This window comes from Sardina pilchardus, chromosome 11, assembly GCF_963854185.1.
Source record: "Sardina pilchardus chromosome 11, fSarPil1.1, whole genome shotgun sequence".
Lineage (NCBI taxonomy): Eukaryota > Metazoa > Chordata > Actinopteri > Clupeiformes > Clupeidae > Sardina > Sardina pilchardus.
This window is the reverse complement of record NC_085004.1, coordinates 20,289,120-20,316,380: the sequence shown is the minus strand read 5'-3', so window position 1 is coordinate 20,316,380 and position 27,261 is coordinate 20,289,120. Positions and strand designations below refer to the sequence as shown.

General features: G+C 41.4%; 5 protein-coding genes across 8 annotated transcripts in view; all 5 read left to right on the top strand.

The window, feature by feature from the left end:
- Positions 1-7,108, top strand: part of LOC134096118 (RNA-binding Raly-like protein) — a 75,113-nt gene extending 68,005 nt beyond the window's left edge. For both annotated transcript variants that reach the window (XM_062549876.1, XM_062549875.1), the window contains 4 exons: positions 1,379-1,492; positions 2,434-2,591; positions 4,393-4,452; positions 4,736-7,108. In XM_062549876.1, coding sequence (XP_062405860.1) covers positions 1,379-1,492; positions 2,434-2,591; positions 4,393-4,431 — 311 coding nt within the window. In that variant the 3' untranslated portion in view covers positions 4,432-4,452; positions 4,736-7,108. The remainder of the gene's footprint in view (positions 1-1,378; positions 1,493-2,433; positions 2,592-4,392; positions 4,453-4,735) is intronic.
- Positions 7,109-7,946: 838 nt separating this feature from the next.
- On the top strand, positions 7,947-9,454 carry uraha (urate (5-hydroxyiso-) hydrolase a). Of its 2 annotated transcripts, none has more exons than XM_062549181.1 (4): positions 7,947-8,013; positions 8,663-8,805; positions 8,896-9,031; positions 9,172-9,454. In XM_062549181.1, exons 2-4 carry the CDS (start codon positions 8,672-8,674, stop codon positions 9,259-9,261), a joined length of 360 nt encoding a protein of 119 aa, XP_062405165.1. In that variant the 5' UTR covers positions 7,947-8,013; positions 8,663-8,671; the 3' UTR covers positions 9,262-9,454. The 2 variants fall into 2 exon arrangements, with proteins under 2 accessions (XP_062405165.1, XP_062405163.1); XM_062549179.1 differs by lacking the exon at positions 7,947-8,013 and adding an exon at positions 8,080-8,458.
- A 143-nt stretch (positions 9,455-9,597) lies between these two features.
- On the top strand, positions 9,598-14,899 carry pdcd5 (programmed cell death 5). Of its 2 annotated transcripts, XM_062549182.1 has the most exons (7): positions 9,598-10,825; positions 11,389-11,415; positions 11,989-12,032; positions 12,464-12,525; positions 12,955-13,046; positions 13,134-13,205; positions 14,435-14,899. In XM_062549182.1, exons 1-7 carry the CDS (start codon positions 10,760-10,762, stop codon positions 14,480-14,482), a joined length of 411 nt encoding a protein of 136 aa, XP_062405166.1. In that variant the 5' UTR covers positions 9,598-10,759; the 3' UTR covers positions 14,483-14,899. The 2 variants fall into 2 exon arrangements, with proteins under 2 accessions (XP_062405166.1, XP_062405167.1); XM_062549183.1 differs by lacking the exon at positions 11,389-11,415.
- Positions 14,900-15,410: 511 nt separating this feature from the next.
- mvda (mevalonate (diphospho) decarboxylase a) lies at positions 15,411-22,193 on the top strand. The gene is made up of 10 exons (XM_062549626.1): positions 15,411-15,586; positions 15,886-15,956; positions 16,370-16,484; positions 16,577-16,723; positions 16,962-17,161; positions 17,539-17,613; positions 17,865-18,083; positions 19,338-19,453; positions 19,896-20,004; positions 20,238-22,193. Exons 1-10 carry the CDS (start codon positions 15,511-15,513, stop codon positions 20,316-20,318), a joined length of 1,209 nt encoding a protein of 402 aa, XP_062405610.1. The 5' UTR covers positions 15,411-15,510; the 3' UTR covers positions 20,319-22,193.
- Positions 22,194-22,649: 456 nt separating this feature from the next.
- LOC134095771 (cytochrome b-245 light chain) lies at positions 22,650-25,516 on the top strand. Its single transcript, XM_062549450.1, has 6 exons — positions 22,650-22,806; positions 23,220-23,289; positions 23,599-23,673; positions 23,815-23,898; positions 24,139-24,220; positions 24,586-25,516. The coding sequence occupies exons 1-6, from the start codon at positions 22,749-22,751 to the stop codon at positions 24,778-24,780; spliced, it is 564 nt and encodes a 187-aa protein (XP_062405434.1). The 5' UTR covers positions 22,650-22,748; the 3' UTR covers positions 24,781-25,516.
- The last annotated feature ends 1,745 nt before the right edge of the window (positions 25,517-27,261 follow it).

Here is a 27,261-nt window from a genome sequence, read left to right as displayed (position 1 = left end):
ACTTGAGTGTGTGCGTGAGCGTGTGCGTGTTTACAGTATGTGTTGATGCATGTGCTTGAGTCAATCTGTGTGTGTGTGTGTGTGTGTGTGTGTGTGTGTGTGTGTGTGTGTGTGTGTGTGTGTGTGTGTGTGTGTGTGTGTGTGTGTGCCTATGTGTATTAGTGTTTACAGTATGTGTTAATGCATGTGTTATGAGTTAATCTGTGTGTGTGTGTGTATATGTGTGTGTGAGTGTGTGTATGTGTATGTTTCTCTGTGTATTTGTGTCTGTAAGTGTGAGTGTGTTTCTCTGTGTATGTGTGTGTGTGTGTGTGTTTGTGTATGTAAGTGTGAGTGTGTTTCTCTGTGTATTTGTGTCTGTAAGTGTGAGTGTGTTTCTCTGTATATTTGTGTGTGTGTGTGTGTGTGTGTGTGTGCGTGTGTGTGTGTGTGTGTGTGTGTGTGTGTGTGTGTGTGTGTGTGTGTGTGTATGTGTAAGTGTGTGTGTAAGTGTGTTGCGGTGGGCTGCACAGAGAGACCCGTGGGGCTGAGAAGGGGGAAGGCTCCAGATGGTTCTTCATTAAAACCCTCTCCACTGCAGGCTCTCCTCGTGTAATGGAGACGGCCCCATCAGAACATGCCATTACACCAAATTAACAGAGCAGAACAAATAAGAAAGTGTTAGGCTGCTCTCCTTCTCCCCTGCCAACACACACCACGACAGACACACATACACACACACACACACACACACACACACACACACACACACACACACACACACACACACACACACACACACACACACACACACACTGGGACCTCACACACTTCAGGGGTCAGACAACACCTTCCAGGACCATCTTTCCATTCCAGTATGCTTTCACCTCCTCTTATTTCTGTCCTCGCTTTCTTTCAATCCTCTCTTTTCTGCCCTTTCTGAGTGTTTTAGGGCAGCAGTTGTCTTCCCTGTGAACTGTAGGAAAGAGAAAGAGAGAGAGAGAGCTGAGGGGGCGGACTAGCGATGGGCTTTTCCACTGGCTGCTATTAGAGTTCACAATAGAGACAGTGGTGGAGGCTGCCGAGGCGTTTAACTGCTGACTCCTGGCAGGAATCTGAAATGTAACACTCACAGACAAAAGAGAGGGCGAGAGGGGGAGAGAGTGAGGGAATGGGAGAAAATAATAGAGTGGCTGAGGGACAGAGATGTGTGTGTGTGTGTGTGTGTGTGTGTGTGTGTTTATATTTGTGTTTGCATGAAGTACCTCAATTCAACTGCACAGGTAGAGTTGTAAACTGACTGTACTAACAAAACAGGCACATTTTACCCCCCCCCCCCCCCTTTCTCTCTCTCTCTCTCTCTCTCTCTCTCTCTCTGTCCTACTCGTATGGTGTGCAGTGAAGATGGAGGAGCTGCAGACCATCAAGCGAGAGCTGACCCTGATTAAGGTTCAGATCGACGGGCTACTGGATAACCTGGACAGGATGGACAGGCAGAGGCAGGATCACACAGGTATGCTGCAGACACACACACACACACACACACACACACACACACACACACACACACACACTACACTGCATGTCCCTCCTGAGTTATCTCACTTAAGTTGACCCATAGCTGAAGACCAGTGTTGGGGGCAGTAGTGTCCCCAGGAAAAGGGGTCACTACTGCCCCCTGGTGGCCTACTAGCCCACTGCCTTAAAAGCATTGCCGAGGTGACGACTGCGTTTGTTGTGTGGCCCTGAAGTCTCGCTCGGAGTGGCCGGCACATTCTTATCTCTGACGCGTGCCCTTGGGTTAGGGATCGCTTGTGCGATGCCACTGTTCCTCTGTCCCTCTTTCACGCCTCCATCTCCATATTCATTTATCCCGCAGTAATTACAAGACACTCGCAGTCGATTTGGCCCAGAGTCATTGGCCGCTAATGAATCCCTTTGAAATCAGCCCGATGGCGTCATTGTGAGAAAGATACGGATGCGTGAGCTGTTACACTTTTGCCCTTGAGCTTCTGAAGGCTAAAGAGCTTTTTTCTTTATTCTCGCTCTAAGTTGTAGTGAATGGGGATTTTATTTGGCAAACCTTACATATGGAAATGCCCACTAATTCTTGAAGAGTCTTATGATGGGTATCCTTGTACAGCATTGTAATAACATTGATGTTAATGTGCTTGCCGATTTTTATGGAGGTGTTGGCAGAAGTGGTATGCTCAAGGACTTATTCATTATAGTACATTTCAGCATGTTACTACAGTGATATACTAAGCTGGGAATAAATTTAATTTAACTCAGTTTAGTTTTATTTATAAAGTGGCATAACGTACATATATGTCTTAAGGCAATTTTGCAGAGCCCATCGTGAACGTGATAGTAAAAATAAGGCCTGAGAGAGCTGTCTGGTCAGCGTTATTGATCTGTATGTGTGTGCGGGCTGTGTGTGTGTGTGTATTACAGGATCCCCAATGTCCAGGGAGGGCAGTCTCGGAGGCTCCCCCTACCACGCATCAGCCAGCAGCCCTGAGGCGTCTCCACGGAGCCCCAGCCCCCGCCGCCGCTGTGCCCGGCGAGACAGCCCTGAGCTGGGGGAGGCCAGCGATGACGAGCCCCACACGGTAGGAGAACCGGCCCTGAACATCCCGCCGTAACACAGCCCATAATTTTAACATTGCACAGGGCGCGGATCCATAGCCACGGATCATTACAGTGTCAGTGTGGTGCATACCAATACAGCCAAACACATTGAGCTTTTCTGACCTTCTTGGCCTTGCATGCAGATACAGTGTCTGGTACACTAGCATACCAGAGTTACCAGAGTTAGTTTGGTTGTTACTTTTGTTGTTCTTGTTTCTTCTTTCTTTGGACTGTGAAGAACTAAAATGGTCTGTTTTATTTTGCATACAATGTATGCACTTAAGATAGTTACTCAAGCTCTGTATCGAGGAAAGAGAGTGTTGTCTTGTTTTGTGTTTTTTGTGAAGATATGTGTATGTGTTAGTGAGTTTGTGTGGGTGCGCGTGGGCAAAATACCATAAATGAGTACAATACTAGGACAGAGTGCATGGTAAATCACTCTGACAGCTGATACATCACTGCCCAACACAGTAAATCCAAAACTACATCTGTCTCCCTCAGACAAGCCACGACTCCTCCTACAGTCGTTCCTCTTATACACAGGGCTTAAACACACGCCAAGGCAAAATGGCCCACACATGCACGCACACACACACACACACACACACACACACACACACACACACGTGCGCGCACACAAACACACACACAAACACACACACAAACACACACACACACACACACACACACACACACACACACACATACACACACACACACACACACACATACACAAACACACCTCAATGTCACAGGCACAGCATAATAATCTGGGTTACTTTAAATGTGAAAAAGTTCAACAGGACACATTTGATCGAATAGGACATATACCCACTTTTGGTACTCATACACACACACAGACAGACAGACACACACACACACACACAGACAGTCAGACACACACACACACACACACATTGCTAAACTATAACTGCATTTTTCTATGGCCTGAAATAGAAATGAGGAGGAAGGGAAGTAATCTATAAAACAGCGTAGAGGGAGGGCAACAGAGACTTCAACAATAAACCTTTGGAAGACAACACTTTCCTTGTCAAATTACTTCACTCCTCTCTATCCCTCCATATATATATATATACTCAAGCTTTTATCAAGTCATAGCACATAATAATTATGTGTAATTATCGTGGAGTTTGTTCCCTACCTGTCTGACACATTAAGCACTTTTGGTGTCGAGAGCAGGGCTTCAATTACCCCGCTATTGCAGAGTTACTGTCTGCTGGTGCGTGTGGGACGACGCAAAGACTTCGGGTGTCTTTTTCTCCTGGAGAAAAAAGAAATAGTTTCTGCCAGAGTGTGTGGAATGTAAAGGCTTTGGGCTTCTGTCTCTCCTGAAAGAATAGTTCCGAAGGGAAAAAAAGGACCCCTGGATCTCATCTCATCTCTCTTTCACTATCTCTATATATCTCTTCGCATCTCTCCACTGAGCATTCAATTTCTCCGCTATCTCTCTCTCTCTCTCCATACTGTTTCTATTTCCTTTAACTAAACTTTCTATACAAGTTTCATTCTCTCTCTCTCTCTCTCCCCCTCTCTCACTTTCAGTGTCTTTCTTTCTTCATGCTTCACATTTCTATCAGTTTATGGAGCCTCTAGGTTTCTCATTTTGATCCCTCAATCCCATAGTGCACCACCTTTGTGTTCAAACATAACACCATGAAACTGTCTCCGCTAGAGCAAAGGATTCTCCGGGGCATCGACTGAAGATGTGGGTGTTCTTGTCTTTCTTCACTGTAATATAGTCTGTCTGTCTCCTCTCCCCAGATGCATCATCACAGCTCAGACCTGGAAGATGAAATGTGAGAAGGCTGTCACAGCTCCGAGGTATTGGCGCATCAAAATAAGGGCAAAAAAAACAGACTGTGGCTGACTTTTTTGTGATGCTTATGAAGACTGTATCCATCTGCTGGGAAAGTAGCAAGCCAAGGCTCTGACTTTTATCTTCTCATAAATGTCCAGCGCTGCACGTTAATACAGCCTCTTCAAACCGAATTGGGAATACTGATACGGGCGTATGCCTCACTGCTGTTCTGTTTTAGATATAAATGTTGGCCGTTCATGTGAACGTAGTCATTTGAGTCTGATGTCCTGTCGTGTGTGTTCACAGACGAAGCTGGACGTCGGTGATGTGAAACAAAGAGAAGGAGCGCCAAACATGGAGGAAGAGCACACTACACCCCTGTCTTTTTTTCATGTAGTTACCATGCCAACACCAGCCGCAGAACACTACTATCCCCCATCAGCCCACCACCACCCCTCTGCAGTGTGTGTGTTCGTGTGTGTGTGTGTGTGTGTGTGTGTGTGTGTGTGTGTGTGTGTGTGTTTGTTTGTGTTTGTTTGTGTATGTGTGTGTGTGTGTGTGTGTGTGTGTGTGTGTGTGTGTGTGTGTGTGTGTGTGTGTGTGTGTGTGTGAGTGTGTTTCATGGGTGTGCCTGCAGCTACGTGCTAAATCAGTGCTGTAGGGTCTCCAAAAGGCTCATCATCTGATCAGCAGACACAGCCCTCTGCCCCTGATATTAGTTCCTACCCTGAACTTACTTTACTGTTTTTATTCAGCAAATGAAATGAGCTCCATCTGTGACAAACACACTTCACTGGCGTGGTAATTACAGCCATCTATTGGAAAAAAAGAGCACCATACTTCCCATAGTTAATCTCTCCTGTGAATTGCTCACCAACACACACACACACACACAGACACACACACACACACACACGCACACACGCACACACGCACACACGCACACACGCACACACACACACACACACACACACACACACACTGATAGATGCTTACACGCATTTGCTTAAAGCTGATTTCCCCTGCAATTATGATCTAAAATGATAAACAGGAGATAACTGTAATCAGGTGCAAAATACTTTCAAATATATTTTTTTCAAAAGACTAATAATCTAAATGCCTAGATTTAATGGCTTCCTGGTGGTGACATATTTGCCTTGAAAAGGGTTCGCTAATGACATCCTGTCTGATGTGGTTGGAGGTGTTGCCTGCATCACCGCTTCACTATACCACTATACCATGTGCTAGAGTCTTGGTCTGACACATGGTCAAAAAAGGCCCATGTCATCAGAACCACAATACATAGATCCTGTAAATACGTTTTGTCCCCTAGCTAACAACAGGTTTGGAATACAAATAAGGAAATAAGTGAACCCCCTACTTCTGAAGAAAATGTCATATTTGTGAATAAACAGAGGGACATTCACATACTGAAATGGGCTTCTTCATTTTATTTTAAACTTTGCAGGCATCAGAAAAAGACAGAAAACAGAGATCATTCAAGCGTCCCTTAATTAGGGAGTTTCTCCACCTAACAGAGCATCGTCTTGATTTGTCCCGCTGGATAGCATGTGACAGTAATGTCACTAATATGAGAATTTAGTGCAGCATATCCACTCTAGATCATCAAGGGTCTCTGCTAATATTTATTATCCTCCATTCCAGAATACCTCTGGATTTCAAAAGGTGTTTGTTGTGTACTGCCTGCAAAAATACTTACCGGGTGCATAATATGTAGAGGACAACTTTGGCCTTTGAAATTCTCTCCTTCAGACTTGTGAGTGTGAATGACTAGCTGGTCACTGCATTGCTTGCTCTGATGTGTTGTGTGAGCTACGAAAGACAGCTCTGTTCACACAAGCATACAGCCAAAAGCCAGAGGCTCTTGACCCTGGAGCAAGATCCCATTTGTAAGATGCTAGATGCAATAACTGCAATTCTTGCAACAGCTAAAGTGCCATGCAAGGAGAAGACAAGACTACAGTATCTCGCTTTAAAAGTCCACTGCCATCAAAAGCTAAATTTTTTTTTTACTGTAGGCCTATCAGTTATCCTGTTGATCTAACACCATGTCAATTATTTTTAAAATATAAGAGAGATATTACATATTTCTCCCGAAGTCCAAAACACATCTCCAAACAACCCCAAGTAATATAGATGATCAAAGACTACTCCGTTTTTAATGTCAAAAGCATGGATATGCCAAGCCATTATGCTTTGCTGCAAGGAAAGGATTTCTATTTTGAGTGTGGTTTTATCCTCCAGAGCATGTTTGTTTATCTTTTTATTTGTTTCTATGGTTGCAAACTGCTGTCATTCTGCAGCCAGTCATGCTACATATCTGGCTGTCTGATGGTAATGCTGTGACCCCCATCTCTTCTTCTGTGGTATAGGCGCATTTGAGGTGTGGTCTGGGTCAGTGTGTAATATTGTGTAATATTGTAAAACTTTCTTTTTTGTGGTCTACTCAGTCTAATTTTATTCTTTTTTTTTGTTTGATGTCTCAGTTTTGATTATCAGGAGAGACAAATGAAGGCGGAAAAAAAAACATTAAAGACAGTTTTGTTACAATCAAGTACTGTTTAGTAGTTTTTATGTTGTTTTTATGTTTGCCCTCATAACAAGCAAAACTCATACATTGTCACAGTAGTAAAAGTATTTTCATATTGATTATCCAAACCTTTGTCTCGTCTCCTTTTTCAACATACAGTAATTATGGTTGATGAGAACTTTCTAGCCCAGTGGCTGCTATTATATAAGAAATATCAGGGGTTTTGAATATGAATGAATATGAACTTAGGCACTGACTGGCAGGGATGATCTGTATTTTCCCACACAGCTGCTCTTGCCAGATACAGATGCAGTTCATCTAGTTTAATCCACTGGGTTAATGCTTACAGCCACAAAGGCATGGCAGTGAGAACACAGCTGAGCCTCCACAGCCTTTTATAGCATCAAGGAGTTAGTGCGTGGTAATACAGTGGTTGCTGCTGCAGTAAGCAGCAGAGAAGGGAGAGTATGAAAAAGTAACGGAGAGCCACTGTGATGATCTATCTCCCCCTGCAGTGCGCAGCGTGAGAGGCCGCACACAAACATTGATGGAGGCTCCAGCTCCCTGCGCTCATTTAAAACAAGGCACTCCTCAGAGCATAAGGGACCTATATTTTAATAAAACAGAAATATACACAATGTACTGGTCCTTTGCAATACCCCCAACACATACACACACACACACACACACAGAGAGAGAGAGCGAGAGAGAGAGAGAGAGAGAGAGAGAGAGAGAGAGAGAGAGAGAGAGAGAGAGAGAGAGAGGTGCCAAGTAACACATGCCATTATCCAAAATATAAATTCCATAATTTACAGAAAGTGAGGGCACTTGTGGGTGGAGAGTAGGCCTGGTACTTCTAATTGAAAAATGAAGATCTGTGAGTAAGCTAGCTGTACCTTATGTTTGACTTAGATGAGGTAGGCTATACCCACTATTATGCCACAAGATGGCAGTGCATTCAGTCTGAAATTACTGAAATGGTCTGGCTACTTAACACTGTTGAAGAAAACTGGGGGACTACATTCATCACAGGGTGAGGCAGTAATGCTGTGATTTTAAAGTAATGACTAACAAAACGCATTCGTTTGCAATAGCATTGATTACAAACATTTTGAAAGCTGAATGGTTACCACATTTTAACTGCAAGCTAAAGCTCACCCAAGGCCGATATGTGTTACGAAACTGTTGAAACTTGAATCATTGCCTGTCAGTCTATAGGTGAACTAACCTGAGGTCGTTTGCCCCTGGTCCATAAGCCTGTGTGGGGCGTATTTGTTCTACTGCAGTGGAAAAGGATTTCTGTTATTTGGCGTAAACCCTGCCGTGTAGCCAGTGTGTTATAGCCTGAATAACTGGATTACGTCAATCTCCAAAACAAATTTACTCGAACAAGATCACGGAAGTCAGTCAGCTGACTCGTTCGGATGACTTCTCAACGTTTACAGCATATAAAGGATCATATATTGGCTGCGAATAAGGTATGATTAATGTTTATATGAATACGTGTACAAACATGCGTCTTTTGGCCCAAAAAAAAATCCCTGAGGTTCAGCATGTGAACAGAAAATGCTGTTCAAGGCTAAACACATCAACCCCTAGCCTGTGCCAGTCTGTGTCTGAAATTCACCTCTGTTAAAGTCTCTCGAATTGCTTGTTTATTTAATTAATTATATCCTTGATAGTGTGCGGAAATGACCACGCCTCCGCCAAGCCCACTTTCAACGCATGTGCTCAACACAGGCCGGGGGGTCCCTGGGGCTGGTATGGCCCTCAGTCTGCATCGTCTGGACCCCTGCACTGAGAACTGGAACCTTCTCATCTCAGGGTATCACTTCAGGCTGTTAAGAAGTTAAGATTATTTAAGTAACTCATAAAAGCAACATGCAAACCCTTTTTTTTTTTTTTTTTTTGTTAGGGCAACCAATGATGATGGACGCTGCCCAGGCCTCATAACAAGAGAGGGTTTTATACCCGGAGTTTATAAGATGCGCTTTGAGACAGGGCAGTACTGGAAGGAGCTGGGAGAGAGTTGTTTTTACCCATATGTTGAGGTAAGAGTTCAAATTTAAGAAGCTTTGTGATATAGGCTACTATATTTTTAAAAAGTATGATTCTCCGTTTTGGAATGGCAAAGACTAGTGAAGACAAATGGTTTTAATCTTCTCCTGTTTATGGTTTTTTTTTTTTTCAGATAGTCTTTACAATAACGGATCATTCTCAGAAGTTCCATGTGCCACTTTTGCTCAGCCGGTTCTCGTACAGCACCTACAGAGGCAGCTAGAGGCCACAAGCCAAGTCTCCTGGATGTTGGCCTATTGGCCCGACCACACTTTGACATGGCCGAGTTCTATTGGAATCCTTTGGATGGTTGAAATTAAAAACCACTCGTAGTAGCTGACACTGTAGGCTTCCCAGCATGTGTTGAGATGAAATTGAGTAATAAAAAAAAGACTATGTTGTCTTAATGCCTGTAACATGTGACTCCACAAAACAGTCAGTCATATGGAATGTGTGTGCTAAAATGGTTGGTTTTTACATTATATGTCTACAATTTATAGTGTGAATACCTTTTGTGTGCTAGTCATCGCTTTTTATTGTTATTTTAATTAAAGCTATATCCTGCTCTTCCAAAATACAAAATAATAGTAATAATGATAATAACAAATTGCATCAGCACAGAAGATTTTTTTTTTTTTAATGCAATGGTACACTGTAAAAGACTGACGTTTCGATATTGATTACATCATCATCAGTCTTTTGCTGTGTCTTAAAAACTTCTGTGCTGCTACGGTATCTTCATTTTGATCAACTTGTCCCCTGCCGTGGATGCACCAGTTGTTTGCAGAAGTGCATGGATCTACTCCTTTTTTGAATTGCACAGTTATGGGACAAAACAAATCTGAAATGCAATTCAGTATGTTTGCCTGACCCCATCCATTCCACTCATTCTCATTTAGGCTATCTGAGATACTAGTCTAGCTCCTCTCAATGCATTTAGGCTTTTCCCTCAGCCATGCAGATTGTAGGGCCAATCAACAAAGGAGATGATGTTAGATTCAAAATTAAAAGTGGTTGTGGTCAAAGGTAGCAACACCTGCAGACAGGAAAAAATTGCTGTCGGAGAAATGTGTGGATTTATAGATTTTTTCCTGGATTTTTTTGTGTGGATTTTTTCCTGACTGCTAATGGGGTTCAATAGGCTATCAGTTTGTAGCCTAAAGGTTAGGCAAAGTAGGAAGTAATAGTAATCCCTGATCAGTGTCATTGGTTAAGTTGGACCAATGTGGTGGACACAGTTCAACAAGCTTACAGTAACAACAGCAAGCTTGTCAATGGATTGCAACCAGGATTCAGTTAAAAACTGAACATCCTAGTTGGCAGACTAAAAAATAAATTAGGATAGGCTACATGTTGACATACTGACTGACTTAAACACATAGGCTACAAATACTCCAACAACCGACTGATCATGTGTGGCTTGACTCTTGGCATCATATCTATTCGTATTTCATTAGTGGAAGAAATCTTACTGAAATCTTATCTGGTCGATACTGGACACAGTGAAATTTTATGCTCACTCAACTGCTGTTTGGTTTATCTGAAATTGATTGCCAAGACTAGGATACCCTTTTCTGTAGTCGATTACTACAGCCTGGATTTCAGTGTTCAGTGCCCAGCCCTGGCCCAGCCTTCCATCCCCGTGCTGTACAGAGACGCTGTCTTGTAAAGTAACTATTTGTTTATAAATTGCTCTGAAGTGCAACTGATATTTCTCTAAAATGGCAGACGACGAACTGGAAGCGATCCGACGGCAACGAATGGCTGAACTTCAGTCAAAACATGGGGTAAAGATTATTCTTTTTTTTAGCAAGCTAACATTAACGTACCCCCAGCCATATATGGAAATGCACATTTCATTCATGTTGGCAGAAAACACATGCTATAGGCCACTCCATTGTAAAACCATATCGATTTCAATACAACGTTTTACTGATATCCGTTTTAATCCTGGAGTTTTGACCGCTTCACTGTTACAACGTGGTTATTTTTTTGCGTGAAATGCGGCTAGCTGGCTGGGTTTATAGATCCAGGTTGCTAACTAGCTGGGAAAGGTAGCGTTAGCTCTATGATCTCACTGACAGTGTTACCATAAACATAGGCCCACATAATGGTGACCCACCATTTCCTTAGTGAGACACTTGTACAAGTTACATTTCTTGCATTCAACGTTTGTCTCTGTAAGATGGTCTTGAAAATGTATTGGAAATTACTATCACCAATAGGCTACATAAAATGACTCGCAGCATTCAGTCACTGAGTGGATGAAAATCATCTACACATTTTCACACTCTATGGACGTTTGTTATCAGTGCGAGGACTCATTGTTAAATGCAGTTGTTCCTTATAGGGTCTAGCATGGAATCCCATGGACCTGGTAAGATTAACACTGGACGTGTCTTGAAAGTGTGGGGACAGCAGATAGCCCAATTAATGGCTGCTTCATATTGTGACATGTTGTGACAGATCCTGTGGGACATTGTTTTAGGAAAAATGCTGAAAGTTTAAACACAATCTTAAAGCTTCTGTTTTATAGCGATATCTAACCTACCTTAGTGCATGATTGATCATATTTTGCCCAATGAATATGAATGGCCCATTTGGAGAATTTATCACCAGCAGTTGACATTATTAGTGCTAGTAACCTGTTGACTTGTAATTGAGTACCAACAAGCTGCTAACTTGGTCCAGTCACATGTAACCCTTTGTCTTGAGTAATGCATCTGTGTTAAATAATGCACACCCAGAGTTATACAGACCGCAGATTCCAGGGAAGGTGATGCTGCTACGCTGTTTGAGTGCAGAATGCAGTGCTGCTGTCAGCAGCACTGCTGCATGCTGCTTAGAATTGCTGTGTTGTCCTTACAGCAGGATGCATTGGCTGATGTGGCTATCTTGAACCACTGGAGTGGCTGTCAACTCACATACCATGTGTCCTTTCTCTCCCCAGAATTCATCTAATGATCAACAGGGACAGCAAGAGGCCCAGCAACGGTTAGTCAGAGCCTGTATTTACTGCACATCCAGTGTTGATAATATGTTTATTCCAAATATTCCAAATGCTGTTTTCCTAAGGACACACATTTGTATACAATCAGTCATATTGGAGTAGTTATCATGTTTATGTGTTTGTTTCATCAATCAAGTTGTTGATAACACATCTTGTGTTGCTCTGTAGGTTTTATGTTAATACGGTCAAGTGATGTTCATGCATGTTCTTCACAGGGAAGCAAATAAAAAGTGAAGATCCGCACACTGGAGCGCTACTGAGGAAGGGCCGCTAAGGCGCGATTACTGAGAAAATAAAAAAAAGAACTTTGGGAGCTCTGCGGTGTGCAGATTTTCACTTTTTCTTTGAACTGTATTTTTTTTATCCTACACCCAACTAATTTGAATTTGTGTGATTATGCTTTGTTTCTTCACAGGGAAGCAGACATGAGAAATTCCATATTGGCTCAAGTCCTAGAACAGTCTGCGAGAGCCAGATGTAAGTGTCAAAATCACTGCCTGGAGACGGTAGTGGCTGCAGGCAATCTTGTGTTCTTTTTTTGTATTTCAACATATGGCCACTAGATGGTGCTGTTTGAACAAAAACAGGTTTACAATCAGCCTGTAAAGAAGTTCACCATAGATCCTTCATTACTCCTCTCTAACCCTCTCTCACTATTCATTAACTAGTGAAATTGTAGTTAATCACAGAATAGTTCAACCAATGAAACAGACTGTACCAGGTGACTGATTTTTCACTTGGGTGGTTTAGCCTAATTTGGCAATGCTAGCCATTTAGTTTAATAGTATAAAAAAACACCATTTCTCATTAGAACTAAGAAACTTTCCTTTTGCATTTTTTTATTCTGAGCGTATTCGTAATATCTAACATAATATTATCAATGTGTTATCCATTGTCTGTTTTCAGTAAGTAATCTGGCTCTTGTGAAGCCAGACAAGGCCAAAGCAGTGGAGAACTACCTTATACAGATGGGTCGCATGGGACAGCTTGGCGGAAAGGTTAGTCATTTTTGTATAGTTTTGATATCTTTGAAATTATTTGCTTTTGTCTGTCTGCAGTCGTCTTCAAAAGTATTTTGTTGTTAGATTTCAGAATCTGGATTGATAGAGATTCTTGAAAAAGTCAGTCAGCAAACAGATAAAAAGACAACTGTGAAGGTAAGTGTTACTTTGCACACAAGCCATGTTCTTCTGTTCATCAGTGTTCATTCATCTGTATTATCTGTGTCCAGCTTTGTGAAATTAATCTTTAATGACATAAGAGCATCATACACTACTCACAAAAAGTTACATTCTGATATAAAAGGGATATTTGGCTTTCAGGTGAAATTTATGGAAAATGTAAAAAAGTTTTATGCTGCAGTGGTATTATATCATGAAAGCAGGGCATTTAAGTAGAAGCGTAGAATGGTGATTTCCTCATCTCAAACAATTTAGGAAACAAAGGCCAACAAATTTCACCCGAGAGCCGAATATCTCTGATTTTTTGTGAGATATGAGTGTTTGTCAGTAAAGCCCAATTCACACCAAAGATTCCCGACGCGACGAGACTGAGTTGCAGCGGTGTGAATTAGAAGTTGCACGTAGTTGCAACCAGTCGCAAGCCGTCGCAGAGCATTAAAGGGATAGTTCGGATTTTAAGACACGAAGTTGTATGGGTTCCCTGTCAGCAACGTAGTGCATCAGCACTGACTTACCCCCGACAGCGTCCTGTGAGCCGAGATCCAGCCGGTTTTAGATCGTTTTTGATGCTGAAGAAAGTAGTCCGGCAAGTTTCTGGGGTCACGAAAGTAAAGTGTTTTTCTTCTCAAAACCATATGCGTTCAACAGAGTGATATATTTGCACCACAAAAACGTTGTCCAGGAAAAATTCAAACCTCGTTATCACTTACTTATTTTTCGCGATTCCTATCACTGCGCGCTACTGACAGCTGGACAACGTTTTTGTGGTGCAAATATATCACTCTGTTGAACGCATATGGTTTTGAGAAGAAAAACACTTTACTTTCGTGACCCCAGAAACTTGCTGAAGAAAATAGTCCGGCATCAAAAACGATCAAAAACCGGCTGGATCTCGGCTCACAGGACGCTGTCGGGGGTAAGTCAGTGCTGATGCACTACGTTGCTGACAGGGAACCCATACAACTTCGTGTCTTAAAATCCGAACTATCCCTTTAAACACGTTGAGTCGCAGTCGCATGGTTTTAGAACATCGCAGCTCGTCTCGTCGGGACGCTTTGGTCTGAACCCTACTTAACATAACATACATCGGTGTCAGATTGCCACTGTTATCTTGCGCTACAGACTTCACCTAAAGCTGATAATCACCTAAAGTGATGTTAAAGCTGAAATCATCTAAGTCGCTTGTCCTGACTCTTGTCTTCCAGTTCAACAGACGGAGGGTGATGGACTCAGATGAAGACGACGATGATTGAACAAAGCCAAATTATCTCCCTGGTGGGAGAGGTACTAGTTAGCAATGTTCAAAGATGGCTGTCTGTGACCTGCCTAATGCTTGTTTTGAAGAGCATCGTTTTGGACAGACTACCACACCCACCAGAGCACCGCAACAGGACAACGATTTTATTTGTGTAACTCACTCACTCATTTTCTCACCATGCCTGACAATTGATTTCCTTTCTGTCACAAGAGGCGAGGCAAAATGCAGTCTTGTTTCTGCAATTCTGCATCTATATTTCTCCGATAGACTCTTTCAGGGATGCAGTAGACCATTCGGAATTAGCGTTGTACTGGAAGATACCATGGTATCAATTACTACATGTTGTTTTTGTTTTCCTTTTTTTCTGCTATCGTATCTGCTACAGTTTACATAATAAAAAGCCTTAAACATGTTCAAAAGAAGAAGTATAATTTCATCTTTCAAGACTTGATTCATATTACTGTCATGTGCATTTAAGAATCTATAAGGGACTGGGCATTTATGAGTAGTGTTAGTATTTAATTGGTTATTCTAATCAAATTTCATTCATACTGTACACATGTATATACAGTCTGGTGTTTCTGTTGGGTTATGCTGCATATTATAAACATGAGAGTTCGGTGCACCAGTTGGTTTATAGGGCAGCTAATAAGGAATTCAATTGACTTTACTGCCATCGGTTACGTTTCATGTCGTATTGCTTTATTTGTCTTCATAGGTGGGTAAAAAGAGACCATCCACTTATTTAGCCTTCCCATAATCTTTCCAAATTTTCGTATGAGCATGGTCTGACCTCAATGATTGGCTATCGACTGGAAATGAGACGGCCTACTTCAATTTCATTGGTAAACACGTCACCCGTGTGTTTTACACTATCCAATCACGAGGCGTTTTCCTCTAGGCTCTGTGTACGCTTTGACGGCGTGCGCATGGAGTGACTGACTGACCTACCCAAGGAACATAATCGCTGTATTTTTGAGAGACTGTGACATTGCTAGCTAACATCTGAGATTTTCTGCCATCATGCCGGAGGACAGCAGTCACAAACCTACTATGGTCACTTGTACGGCACCTGTGAACATCGCCGTAATCAAATACTGTAAGTGATTCCTGGTATCCTAGTTAGCTTGCTAGCTGGCTAACGTTTAAATAATATCCGTTGCTGCTCTCGTCCTTAAATTAACTAACTTATCATTGCATAATTATGGAGGACATTAACCTAACAAGTTGACTACATGTTTGCAAATGTAAAAAAAAGTTGAATTAAACACTTTGTAGAACTACAGTAGACATATTCACATGAACTAGGTCCATGTTTACTTGTGCAAACACACTACTTCACAGTAATGACTAGTGTGCCCATTTATATGCTTATAATGTCTACTTTAATTCTGTTAGGGGGCAAGAGGGATAAGGATCTTATTTTGCCAGTGAACTCTTCGCTCAGCGTCACTCTTCACCAAGACCAGGTAACCTAAATCTAAGCACATCATGTAATCCTAAAGTTGTAAACATGGGTCTCAGCTGTTTCCAACCTGCCATGTTTCTATTGATCCTGTGGAAGAGCAGTGGCTGCAACTTCAGACAGTTATTTGTGTGCAATTTTGATATATTATCCAGAAGCACTTCCAAGATTTAGCATGTGCAGCCTATTCAACTGCGATATTATGGACCTAAAACTCAGATTTGTAATAAGGTTCCATGAAGAACAGAAATAGAATCTCAGCTAGTATCTGAGCTAAGGGGTAAAATATCCTGTCAGTCAGATGAGCTTGAGATTAATGAGTTGGGAACTGCTGAAAGTGTATTTAGGAGATTTAAATTAAGATTTAGGAGCTTCCATAACTTTCATGTTTGTAAATTTGAAATCTGATTTCCGCAGCTCAAAACCACAACTACCGTTGCCTACTGTAGAGACTTTGAAGAGGATCGCATTTGGCTAAATGGCAAAGAGGAGGATATCAACCAGCCCAGACTCCAGTCGTGTCTCAGAGAAAGTGGGTAACGTTAACCACGTTCATTGTTTTACATTGCAACTATAAGTCAACCGATTTTCTCGCTCACCTCATGTGGTTTCCTCTGTTACCAGTACGAAGAATGGCCCGGAAGAGACGAAGTGACAAGGACTCTACTAGTGATGTGTCTGCATTATCTTACAAAGTCCATATCTGTTCCAGTAATAATTTCCCTACAGCGGCTGGTCTGGCATCATCTGCTGCTGGCTATGCCTGTCTAGGTAAGCTAAACAATTCTCACATGGATCCTTCCACTGTATTGCTAATATTGTTTATTATGTTGTGAATGTTATGTTCACAACATAATAAAGAATATGTTTATGTTGTGAATGTTCTTGAATTTCCCCTGGGGGATCAATAAAGTATCTATCTATCTATCTATCTATCTGAATTGCAAATATGTCAGGTCCTCACTTCGCTTGACTACCTCTCATGTTTATGTGTACGTCCTTTTCCCAGTGTACACGCTGGCGCGGTTATTTGGAGTGGAGGGAGAGTTGTCCTGCGTGGCCAGGCAGGGCTCGGGCAGTGCCTGCAGGAGCATGTACGGAGGCTTTGTCCAGTGGAAGATGGGAGAGAAGGCCGATGGGAAGGACAGCCTGGCGGAGCAGGTGGAGCCTGAGAGCCACTGGCCGGAACTTAGAGTGCTGGTCTTGGTGGTGAGTTAGCCCAGAAGCACCTATTGTGATACTGGTGTCACAGGCTAATTCGGCGCGCTGACAGGGGAGTTACACCATGCGCGTAACTGAAGCGTTCCGTTCGCGACGCGTAAAATCCATTTTAAAAGACTAGGTCTATTTTTTTTTTAACGTACGTGCCACTGTTGCATCTGGTGTAGCTACTTACATTGATAATAGTGATTATTAACTGCTGCAACATACGCTTCACAAACGGAATGCTTCAGTTACGCGCCTGGTGTAGCTGCCCTGTGAGAAGTTCCCAATAAAGTTTAACCCCATATCTTTCATTTGGGTGTGGGCTGTTATATGTGATTGAGAGCAAAAGAATCGACTGGTATTTCATTGTTGCTGCTTAGGTGAGTGCGGAGAGGAAGCCTGTCGGGAGCACCTCAGGCATGCAAACCAGTGTGGAGACAAGCAAGCTTTTAAAGGTATCTTCATTTGACTGGTATTGTATATTAAATGTATATATTAAATGTGTATTTAGGCTCTGCTAAATACAACAGCCATAACCACAACCACGCCATGACCATATTACACTTCAGATTGGCTCTGCTGGATGCATTCTGTCCCATTTGACATAAGAAGTTTAAATGTTGGTGACGTGTTCCAAGTTGGTTACATGTTGAGATAAATGAAGTGCTTAGAGATGCTGATCCCCTGACCTCCCAATGTCCTCTAGTATCGGGCAGACAGTGTTGTGCCTGGGAGGATGGATGAAATGATCAATGCCATCCAGAGGAAGGACTTTGCCGCTTTTGCGGAACTGACCATGAAGGACAGCAACCAGTTCCACGCCACCTGCCTGGACACGTACCCTCCTATTTTCTACCTCAACGACGTGTCCCGAAGAGTCATTAACCTCGTCCACCGCTACAATAGCCATTATGGAGAGACAAGGGTTAGTGCTGCTGAATTACAAACTGATCCTATAACATTTAGCTTTTGTTCTCTACACTGTCTGTGTGTGTCTTGTCTTGTGTCTTGTCTTGAACAGAATCGCTCTTATCGCCTATAGGATCCTGCAGTGTGCAGAAATGCTGCTCTCTGCTTCTTTTTGTTTGTTGGTCACAAATGTTGCACAGGCACTACAAAATATTACACTTATTATCAATGTATTACCATTTATTTACAGTATATACTTCCATTTGTTGATGTTGCTTTGCACATGCCATTGCATGTACTTACCTTGGCCGGGTTTCCCAAAATCGTTAAGAAGCTCTTAAGTCCTAAGAACTTCTTAGGAGCGTTCTTAGAACATTCTTACAACGCTCCTAAGAAGTTCTTAGCACTTAAGAGCTTCTTAACAATTTTGGGAAACACGGCCCTTTACTTTATATACTATACCTTTACTGGGCCCATAGTACCTTTACTATATAGAACATAGTTGGTACATGTTACAGCTTAGAATACACTGACACCAGAGAAGTGTGTTTGATGATGGCAGAGAGGGTTAAAGCAGAGCGAGAGGCGCAAACGTGCGACAATTTCTGCACTCTGTTTTCGCAAAGGGGAGGGGGGCGAAATCCCCCTTTAAGCAGACCTAGAAAGTGACGTTACATTTGAACTGAACTGCTTCCCGATCGATATCCCACTATGACGTCTTTGCTTAAGCAGACAGGAACTGTTCGAATTTTGCTTCCGTAGAGATGCATTATGTTGCTCTATCTTGTCAGTAGTGAAGGATCTTTGATGATGGTGCAGTGACAGTCGAGGTTTACATCACAGGTACACATTTTACATGTAGAAAACCATGTTCATTTCTTAAATATATTTGTTACTGAAATGCATAGTTAGAAGGCAGTATGGGAGGCCATACATATTAGCTCAGTATAGGAGTAGCGTGTTTCAGCGAGTTACAGTGTATCCAAAACTGAATTCCGCAAGTGAACCAAATGGGGATGTGAAACCACAAGGTGTTTTAAGGGTTTATTCAAATACAAGGGGAACCGAAAAATGCTCTCTGATACAAGGGCATCAAGTAATGTATGTAAATTAAGGAATGGATATAGCTACTTGATTAATATGATGCATACAGACTGTATCGGTCAAAGGCCTTTATTTACATTAAATGGAAAACTGACTCTGTTTCAAAAACATTTGGTCAGGGAACCCCATTTTTCATTTAGTTGTTTATTTCTCATGTCTCCACTAGGTGGCATACACATTTGATGCAGGCCCAAACGCAGTCATCTACACCTTGCAGGATCATGTATCAGAATTTGTTCAAGTGGTTCGGCATTTCTTCCCGTCGGAGACCAATGGCGGACAGTAGGTCTTCTCTGTAATATTATATAACTCTGCTGTAATCGCTAGCTGAAGGTCATGTCATTTAAGCATGTGAGCTATAGTAAGTGAACCCACAGTAATGTTTTTACAGCAGGGTGTAGTCAAAAATGTCACACAATGAGTGATTTGATATGCTAGCTATTTTTTTTACCAATGCCAAGTCACTGAGTGTTTGTGTTTCGAATCAAGATCTACAGCCTCTGATACGTTAGATTCCAATACATATTGCTGTTAGAGGCAATATGTATTGGAGTGGCAATATATTGAGTGAAGTATTTTCATGGCTAAAAGTTACATTGTTTATGTTTATTCATCTTCTGACACGTCCTTGGCTTTGATCAGTAGCTACTTGTTGGTAGAGTAGAATGAGAAATGAGACATGTTTTCTCTGAGCCTGCTGGTGACACTTTGTTACTGCTTGCAGGTTTCTCAAAGGCCTCCCAGTAGCTTCCACCACAGTTTCGGATGAACTGAAGAATGCCATTGGGATGGAGCCCCTGCCCAAAGGAATCAGCTACATCATCAACACAAAGGTACAGTGGGCTTTAGCATAAGTCAAGTGCATATCTAGCCTTGTAGCTGCTAGATCCATAATGCAATTGCACTGTTGTTCAGCTAGGCTCAGTCTGTTGTATTTTAAACAAGTGATAAAGAGGGAGCTGATGGAAACACTGTATGTCCTGTTATATCAGTTTTCTGTGCTGTATTACATACTCTATGCAAATGATTTAGTCAATTATTGTATTATTATACTTCTATCACCTAGGCTGGCCCTGGACCACGCATTGAGAAAGACTCAAGTCTACATCTTCTGCGCCCCGATGGACTGCCTAAGGACACTGTCTAAGTTAGAAAGCCTACAGTATGACTTATGGCAATACTGCCTCTGCAATTGAATTAGTGTTAAAACCACGACACAACAACCTAATGCAATACATCTATTTTATATAATTGAACATTCTATTCTATATTATTTGTTAGCATTCACTTTAAAGCTAACATCACGACTCTTGAATTACACGACTATCAGAGTCATTGGATCACTGCACAGAGGTTATATGTTGACGAAATTCTGTGTTATAGTTCTGTTTACCATTGAGTTAGTGCATAACACATTATGACTTTGGCAAGGAATTGCCCCTTACAATTTGGACACTTATAATGTATGAGGAATTGTTGTTTCTTGTAATGAGCTTTCCCATATTTGTAGTTCACATTCCTATGATGTCTTTGTGATACACAGTGCTGTGCAAAAGTCTTTGCCACCATACATGTTTTGCTTCAGCAATGCCATAAGGACATTAGGTTTTTTTTTTTATTTTTTTTTTTTTATCTCACTCTGTATTAGAATATAACAAGACACAGGCAATATGTAGACCGTATTTAAAAACACATGAAATGTAGTTTTTGTTCTGATTCCAGTCCAATTTCAGTCTCCATTGCCACCATTGGAGTTGTTGTTTTAGTAGAGTTAAATAATCAGTTTTAGTAGAGTTAAATAATCAAATCACGCAAGGGGGAAGCTGTTGACATTCCCCACACAGGCTGCTGATGGGCATGTCTAGCCTGTCAGATGTTGCTGGTAGATTCCGCTGTGTTGGGGGCAGAGGTGTAAAAGTCCAGCACCAGAAAATCCTGCCACTAAGCCAGCTGATCAACGACTCCCCAGTCAGGTAGATGAGCTAATTAGTGACATCACCCGTGTTGAGTGCAAAGGTAGAACCGATGCATAATGGGGCTTTTACTTTCTGAAGCCGGACTTTTATACTTCTGGATGGGGGTCTCGAGATCAACTACTGACCCAAAAGCTGACCTTGCAGTGTCAATAGCGTCTCAGCAGGGCGCAATGAGGAGGGGCCATCTCATGACATGAGGTGCTTCTCAACAAGCCTCCTCGATCCTCGATCCTCGAGGGGCGTTCCCACTGATCTATAACTAACACTGGATAGGCTATCCCATTGTTTTCGCCCCATCATTCTTTATGTCGATCAGTGAGGATCGAGGCCCGAGGAGCGTGGGAGGACGTATAAAAGCCCAAATGAGAGGCACCTGTGGTGTACGTCACGGTTACCCTCTTCATTGTACGCCACGTTGGGAATACTGCCTCAGTTTACCTCAGCGAGATTCTTTTTTATAGAATCCTCTGGCCGTGCCTTTCCCACATCGGCTAAACAATGAACTATTCCAGCTGTAGGTTTTCAATGAGGTATTTGATCTGTAAAATAGACCTCATAAACAAATACGCAGTTTTAAAATGGTGCTGAGTCAAGTGATGGTGAGTGGTGATGGTGAATCACAATGTATGTCTACTGTCAGAATGTAATGCAGAATGAATCTGGAATATTGAAGCCAGGCCATTATGTAAATGTGTAGACATTATCAAAACCCTGAAATAGACAATTTTAATAACTTTATATCTGCTTATTAAATGGTTGATACCAGATACCAACACCTCAAGGACAATTAAAAAATGAGTCCGTGTGATTTCCGAGTTTTGTATATCTGGTCTTTCAGGACTGTTTATATCTGGACACTTGGGTTGAATTAATAATTTTCAAAGCAGGCTATCTACAGGATCTGTGTCATTTATTAAAGAAGTGTTCCATGAAATAATTGTGTTATGTTTAAAGTATGTTCATTATGCTCTTTGTATTAAAGTATATTTTGAATCAGGCTTCAGTCCTTTAAACAATTTTAGGATTCCATGTGGTTGTATTTTTGTAACAATAAAAACAGTGCTGAACTTACAGTGACATTTGTAGAATGTAGAATAGCAGCATTTTTATTTATTTTTCTCAAAATGTTAAATAGGCCTACAGATTTTTTTTTTTTTTTACTCTGCTTTATTAAAGACATAATGCAACTATACAAACGAATTAGAGAATAAGAAAATGTGAAACATAGGCTACAGTTGCACAAAACAAAGAGAATAAATAATAAGTAAATACATTAACAGACAAAAAGACAAAACACAGTTATGAGAAAATACAAGCACATTATTGTAATGTGAAATACAGAGAATAACCATGACTGGACTAACGACTGGAATTTAGGCTGGGTACGAAGCCTACACGCCTTGGTACAGAGTAGATACAACTTATGCAAAAAAGAAGGAAGTGACGGCGCTCGAGGGTTTGGTTTACTATTGTCGCTACTCCCACCTTTGTTTTCGCTACTTAAGACTCAGAAAGACACTATGGTTTTAGAAGTGACAGGCACGACCCAAGAGGGACACTTATAGCCGGTGTTGTATTGCAGTTCTCTGATCTCCGAAACAATGGGGAAGATTGAATGGGCAATGTGGGCAAATGAGCAAGCCCTGGCGGCTGGACTAAGTAAGTGGGGAAACTTTATTTATCTAAAACTTCTCTAAACCTGTTATTTGCTTTTACTTTTGACAACCTGTCATTATCTGAGCTATGAGATGCAAATGGTATAGGCTGAGGATAATCATAAGAAATCCGTTTCTAAAGGAGTCCTAAATGTGAAAACCAAAAGTTCGATTCCTGAGACGGATGTCTGGTTCTGGCAAACTTATGACAACATTCCCATGCGGCACGAGATAAATCTGAATGCACTCAGATTTATCTTCACGTTCTTTAGCATTTATTATTTATGACTGGTGATGCATTGGATAATATACCCTACTCACTTCCTCTTCTCCTACATTAATGAGAAACTTTAGTCAAGAGTTTGCAGTATGCTAACTGTTGCCACATTAATGGGTCACTTTACTTCCCTGTTCTAGTTTACCTCGTTGGTGGCATTGTGGGGGTGGCTGGACAGTTCAGAGGATGGGAGTTCGCCGCTTTTGGAATGTATCCTTTGCATTGTGACTGTACAGACACATGAATACATTTTAATTCAGCGCAACACCTGCATACCAAGTGCAGGGTTTGAACCTATGGTTTATTACCTTAATGTGATTAATCCAGTCACTTATGTGATTTAACCACTTATTTCATTCATTACAGTGATAATAATTTATTGTAGGCCTACTACATGTAAATTATAGGCCAAACACACTGCTCATCATGCAACACAGTATTTAAAAATGAGCTTAGCTAAACTTTCTCTAAAATGAGGTTGATATTACCCCAGCAAACCCCTTGACAATAGAAACTTAGTGCTGCTGGGTCTTTTGTTTGTCTTTTGGAATACCCCCGGAGTAAAAGGAATAAGGGCACCAGTATGGCAAGAACGTGAGTGAAACCTGTTTTCTCTATTGTGCAATTTACTGAATGTAAACAGATTTTGGGCCTGTGTGAAATCAGCTATTACAAACGAAAGTGTACGTGCATTTGTAGAGATTTTTGACTGCTGTGTAATTGTATGTTTCTCAGGGGACAGTACTGTTTCACAGTCTGTGTGAAAGCCTTTGGCCCCCTGACACGGAACTATTATGTCAGAGCATTTCTCCATGCTGCGTGAGTAAACCTTTTCTTTTGTTATGAAGTTAGTCAGGCAACATTCTTTCCTTACACTCCTGCCTTTGTCTTGTGCCCTCATTTGACAACGATCAATTTTACTTCCTCAAAGACACAATGTAAAGTGCTGGTCTGTTGCTTCTTACTTCATCACTGTCAACTGTGTGTCTTAAAGCACAAGTCATTGCGATTCATTTTGGAAGCAGACTAAAGTCTTCCATGCTGTTATCTTCTTCTCAGACTCGCTGTTCCTGGTGGCTTCATGCTGGCCACTGTCTTGGGGTGTGTCTGTCTGGGAATAGCAAGCCTCATTTACCTATCAGTAAGTATGACGATGAAGTACCATTTCCAAAGTATTTTTTATTTCCCTGTGAACTCAGATAATAGATATCTTATCTGACTGAAATTATCAGTATAATCTCAGGTGGAGAAAACTTCTACCCATGACAGATTCAGTAATAAGGAAGTGAAACCCAAGAGCAACATGATGGTTCTCACGTCTTATATTTCCTTGCAGTAAACGATGACCTAAAAACAGAAATATGTTGGTTACAATTTCATGATGAACTTTGTATTTTGTTTCAATTCATTTTCTATAGCATTTGTACCAGAAACAGATATGGGAAATTAAGCATATAAACATTTAGAATATAGACCTTTGTCATTTATGAGTCCTCTGCTTTATAGGCAGCTATCCATGGGGAGCACTGGGAGCCGATCCTGCCCAGGACTGAGTCGCGTGCACCAATGGGAGACAGTGTAAAGAAACCCCCTCAGAACCCTCCACCCCGGCCACCTATGGAGCTCCGCAGGAAAAGGATGGAAGACCTGGAGGGTGCTGCGTATGTGAACCCTATAGCTGTCACTGCTAATGAATTCTAACCACTGTTGCCACCTGTCGCCAAAGAGCTGCTAGGTTTGATTCAAACTAACAGCATTTATAAGGAGATACAGATGGACATAAACAACTGTAGAGGGATTGAACTGTGCCTTACATCAACAACATCCAACTCAAGGCTTCTGGCGGAGAGAAGTGAAAAGGTTGATGGCATTTTCAAAAGAATCTTATTGGCATTCTGAGGATATGCAATGCATATTTTCAAGTCTGGTTTATTGTTCACATAGCAAATAATAACACTTTCTATATATTTTTTAAACTTACTATGTGCATTTACAACTCATTTTAGATACATATTTGTTGTACACTCCATAAGATTACATTTTATTTGCTACCCAATGCTTCACATGAATTACAGTTTAAATGGAGGTGGCAGTGGTAGCCATATGTTTTCCTCGTATTTAGAATGAATATGTAGTTTACTTGTGCTTTGCCACAATACCAGCTTTACTTGATGACATCACAGATAGCAGTTGGACTGTAGGTTGTGGGATCCAGCTGTCTGATAACAAGGGTCATGGAACATATGCTCCAAGGAGCTTAAAAGATAATTTATTTGAATGGTCTAATGTTACTGTTTTAGGTATTCCATTTGTACTGTATGCTCATTCTGTTTTGATGGTGAAGAAAACAAGTTTGTTATATGCTAATGGTATTTGAGAATAAATCACCATCAGGTCCTAGTCTGAAATTAAAATGTGTGTTTTAGTTGCCCCTTGACATTAGTTGCATAATAATATTTCACTGTAAAAGCCAAAGTGCATTTTTGTATGTGAACATCTCAGAATTTTCTGCAATGTATTTGTTACTCAATGGTTGTGGGATTTCTCTGACACTTCCTCTTTTATAGGCGTATTACGCATACACACATGTTGCACTGTTGTAAGTTGGGGAATTTTTAACTTCTTTTAATACTCACATCCCTTTGCAAGAATAGCCAACATTGGCTCTGTAAACAAACGAAAGTGAACTTCAAAAGGAACTAATCGAGTTCTAACAATCATATTTTTTCTTTTTCTTTTTAACTTCCCTGTAGTGATGACATCATTCTTTGGCATCAGATTAACTGACCTTTTAGAGAGGAATGTTCAGATAAAAATGAGAATTACGTCCCTATTGAATGCCATTTGTTCTGAACAAACAGCTCCCAAATGACTGACATTATTCTGTCCTTTCACATTAACTCAGAGACCTACTGGACCGTCCTTACTTTTGTGTAGAATATGCTGTTCTACTGTTGTTTACTTTTAGAGAGTGCTTTACATCATAGTCCATTATTTTTGTGTTTCTTCCGGGTGTCAAAAAACGAAACATAAACAAGCCAAAAATATTGAGGCTTACTGGATAACATATTGGATTGCACAACACTGTATATGGGCCTGGTGAAAAATGCACACATTTTTAATAAGTTCTCTTCACTGTGGGTTGCTACAGTATGGAACAGTATTTAACACTGTTTGAGTTTACTGCCCCTATGTGATGGAGTTTAGTATTGCTGCTGTTCTAAATCACGGCTGACCATGCACCACATCTTTGATCTCCAAAAATAAATTGCAGTGTTGCAGCAACATACATAAATCAATTTCAAATTGATTTCAATTATCAAATGTACAATGTGCATTGAAGATAAGTCTCCTCTTCTGTCACATAGAATGTCTCTGTATTGTTATTGTAGTATGCAGGCATGATCTCCTATAGCAGTCCTTTAGTCAGTCCTTTAAACAGTCGAGTTGAAGCCCACAATTGAAAACACTCTGCTGTCTGACCAGCTCTGACCAGAACCAGCCTTCTCAGCTTCTTCAGTTTCTTATGATCACTGTTCTGATGCTGCTGACCCAATAGATGATGGCTACCACTTAATTTACTTACCACAAAACGTATAGGCTACTTACTGCCATTGCTACACACTTCAAAGGATCTAAGTTTCCTTATAAGAAGGAGGTACTTAGAAAGCCAGCCAGTCTCAAACTGCATACTTCTGTCAGTAGGCTACATTGCTATTGTGCACTGAGTGCTTACATCTGTAGTGCCGACTTTTCAATGGTTATTGTCCAAATATCTGCACTATTTGAAGTGTGCGGGGTGGTTTGAGATACAGACACATTGTTAGGCCTAATGGCTCCACCTCTTCTCCTAGGATGGAAATGGGGTTGAATCTTAGTCTTGGACCTATTATACTCCACCAAAGCCATCGATATCTCATGAGATATCGATGGCTTTGTACTCCACTACCTCCTTAGTTCTGGTCACATTTGAGAGCCTATAGTCCTACGCTTCATCACACCACAAAGCTGCCCACTAGGTCTCATGGTGCCCACTCTCCAACACTGACACGCCTTACAACTAGTCACTGATATGATGATTCTCACTGGAAGTGTGAGATATAAACAGTGTGAAGAGGAAAGGTGTAAATTCAGTCCCCTGCACTGCTCCTTTGCTAACCACCTGCTCAGACCTCATCCCCT

Bases quoted from the DNA above. Each gene is read 5' to 3' on its own strand.
- mvda (XM_062549626.1), top strand. From the start codon at position 15,511: ATGCCGGAGGACAGCAGTCACAAACCTACTATGGTCACTTGTACGGCA. The intron at 17,614-17,864 runs GTATCTTCATTT...AATGTCCTCTAG, and splicing joins AGACAAGCAAGCTTTTAAAG to TATCGGGCAGACAGTGTTGT. The intron at 20,005-20,237 runs GTACAGTGGGCT...TCTATCACCTAG, and splicing joins GCTACATCATCAACACAAAG to GCTGGCCCTGGACCACGCAT.
- uraha (XM_062549179.1), top strand. From the start codon at position 8,405: ATGACTTCTCAACGTTTACAGCATATAAAGGATCATATATTGGCTGCG. The intron at 8,459-8,662 runs GTATGATTAATG...TATCCTTGATAG, and splicing joins ATATATTGGCTGCGAATAAG to TGTGCGGAAATGACCACGCC. The intron at 8,806-8,895 runs GTATCACTTCAG...TTTTTTTGTTAG, and splicing joins TGGAACCTTCTCATCTCAGG to GGCAACCAATGATGATGGAC.
- pdcd5 (XM_062549182.1), top strand. From the start codon at position 10,760: ATGGCAGACGACGAACTGGAAGCGATCCGACGGCAACGAATGGCTGAA. The intron at 11,416-11,988 runs GTAAGATTAACA...TTCTCTCCCCAG, and splicing joins CATGGAATCCCATGGACCTG to AATTCATCTAATGATCAACA. The intron at 13,206-14,434 runs GTAAGTGTTACT...CTTGTCTTCCAG, and splicing joins ATAAAAAGACAACTGTGAAG to TTCAACAGACGGAGGGTGAT.
- LOC134095771 (XM_062549450.1), top strand. From the start codon at position 22,749: ATGGGGAAGATTGAATGGGCAATGTGGGCAAATGAGCAAGCCCTGGCG. The intron at 23,290-23,598 runs GTATCCTTTGCA...ATAGAAACTTAG, and splicing joins GAGTTCGCCGCTTTTGGAAT to TGCTGCTGGGTCTTTTGTTT. The intron at 23,674-23,814 runs GTGAGTGAAACC...TATGTTTCTCAG, and splicing joins GGCACCAGTATGGCAAGAAC to GGGACAGTACTGTTTCACAG.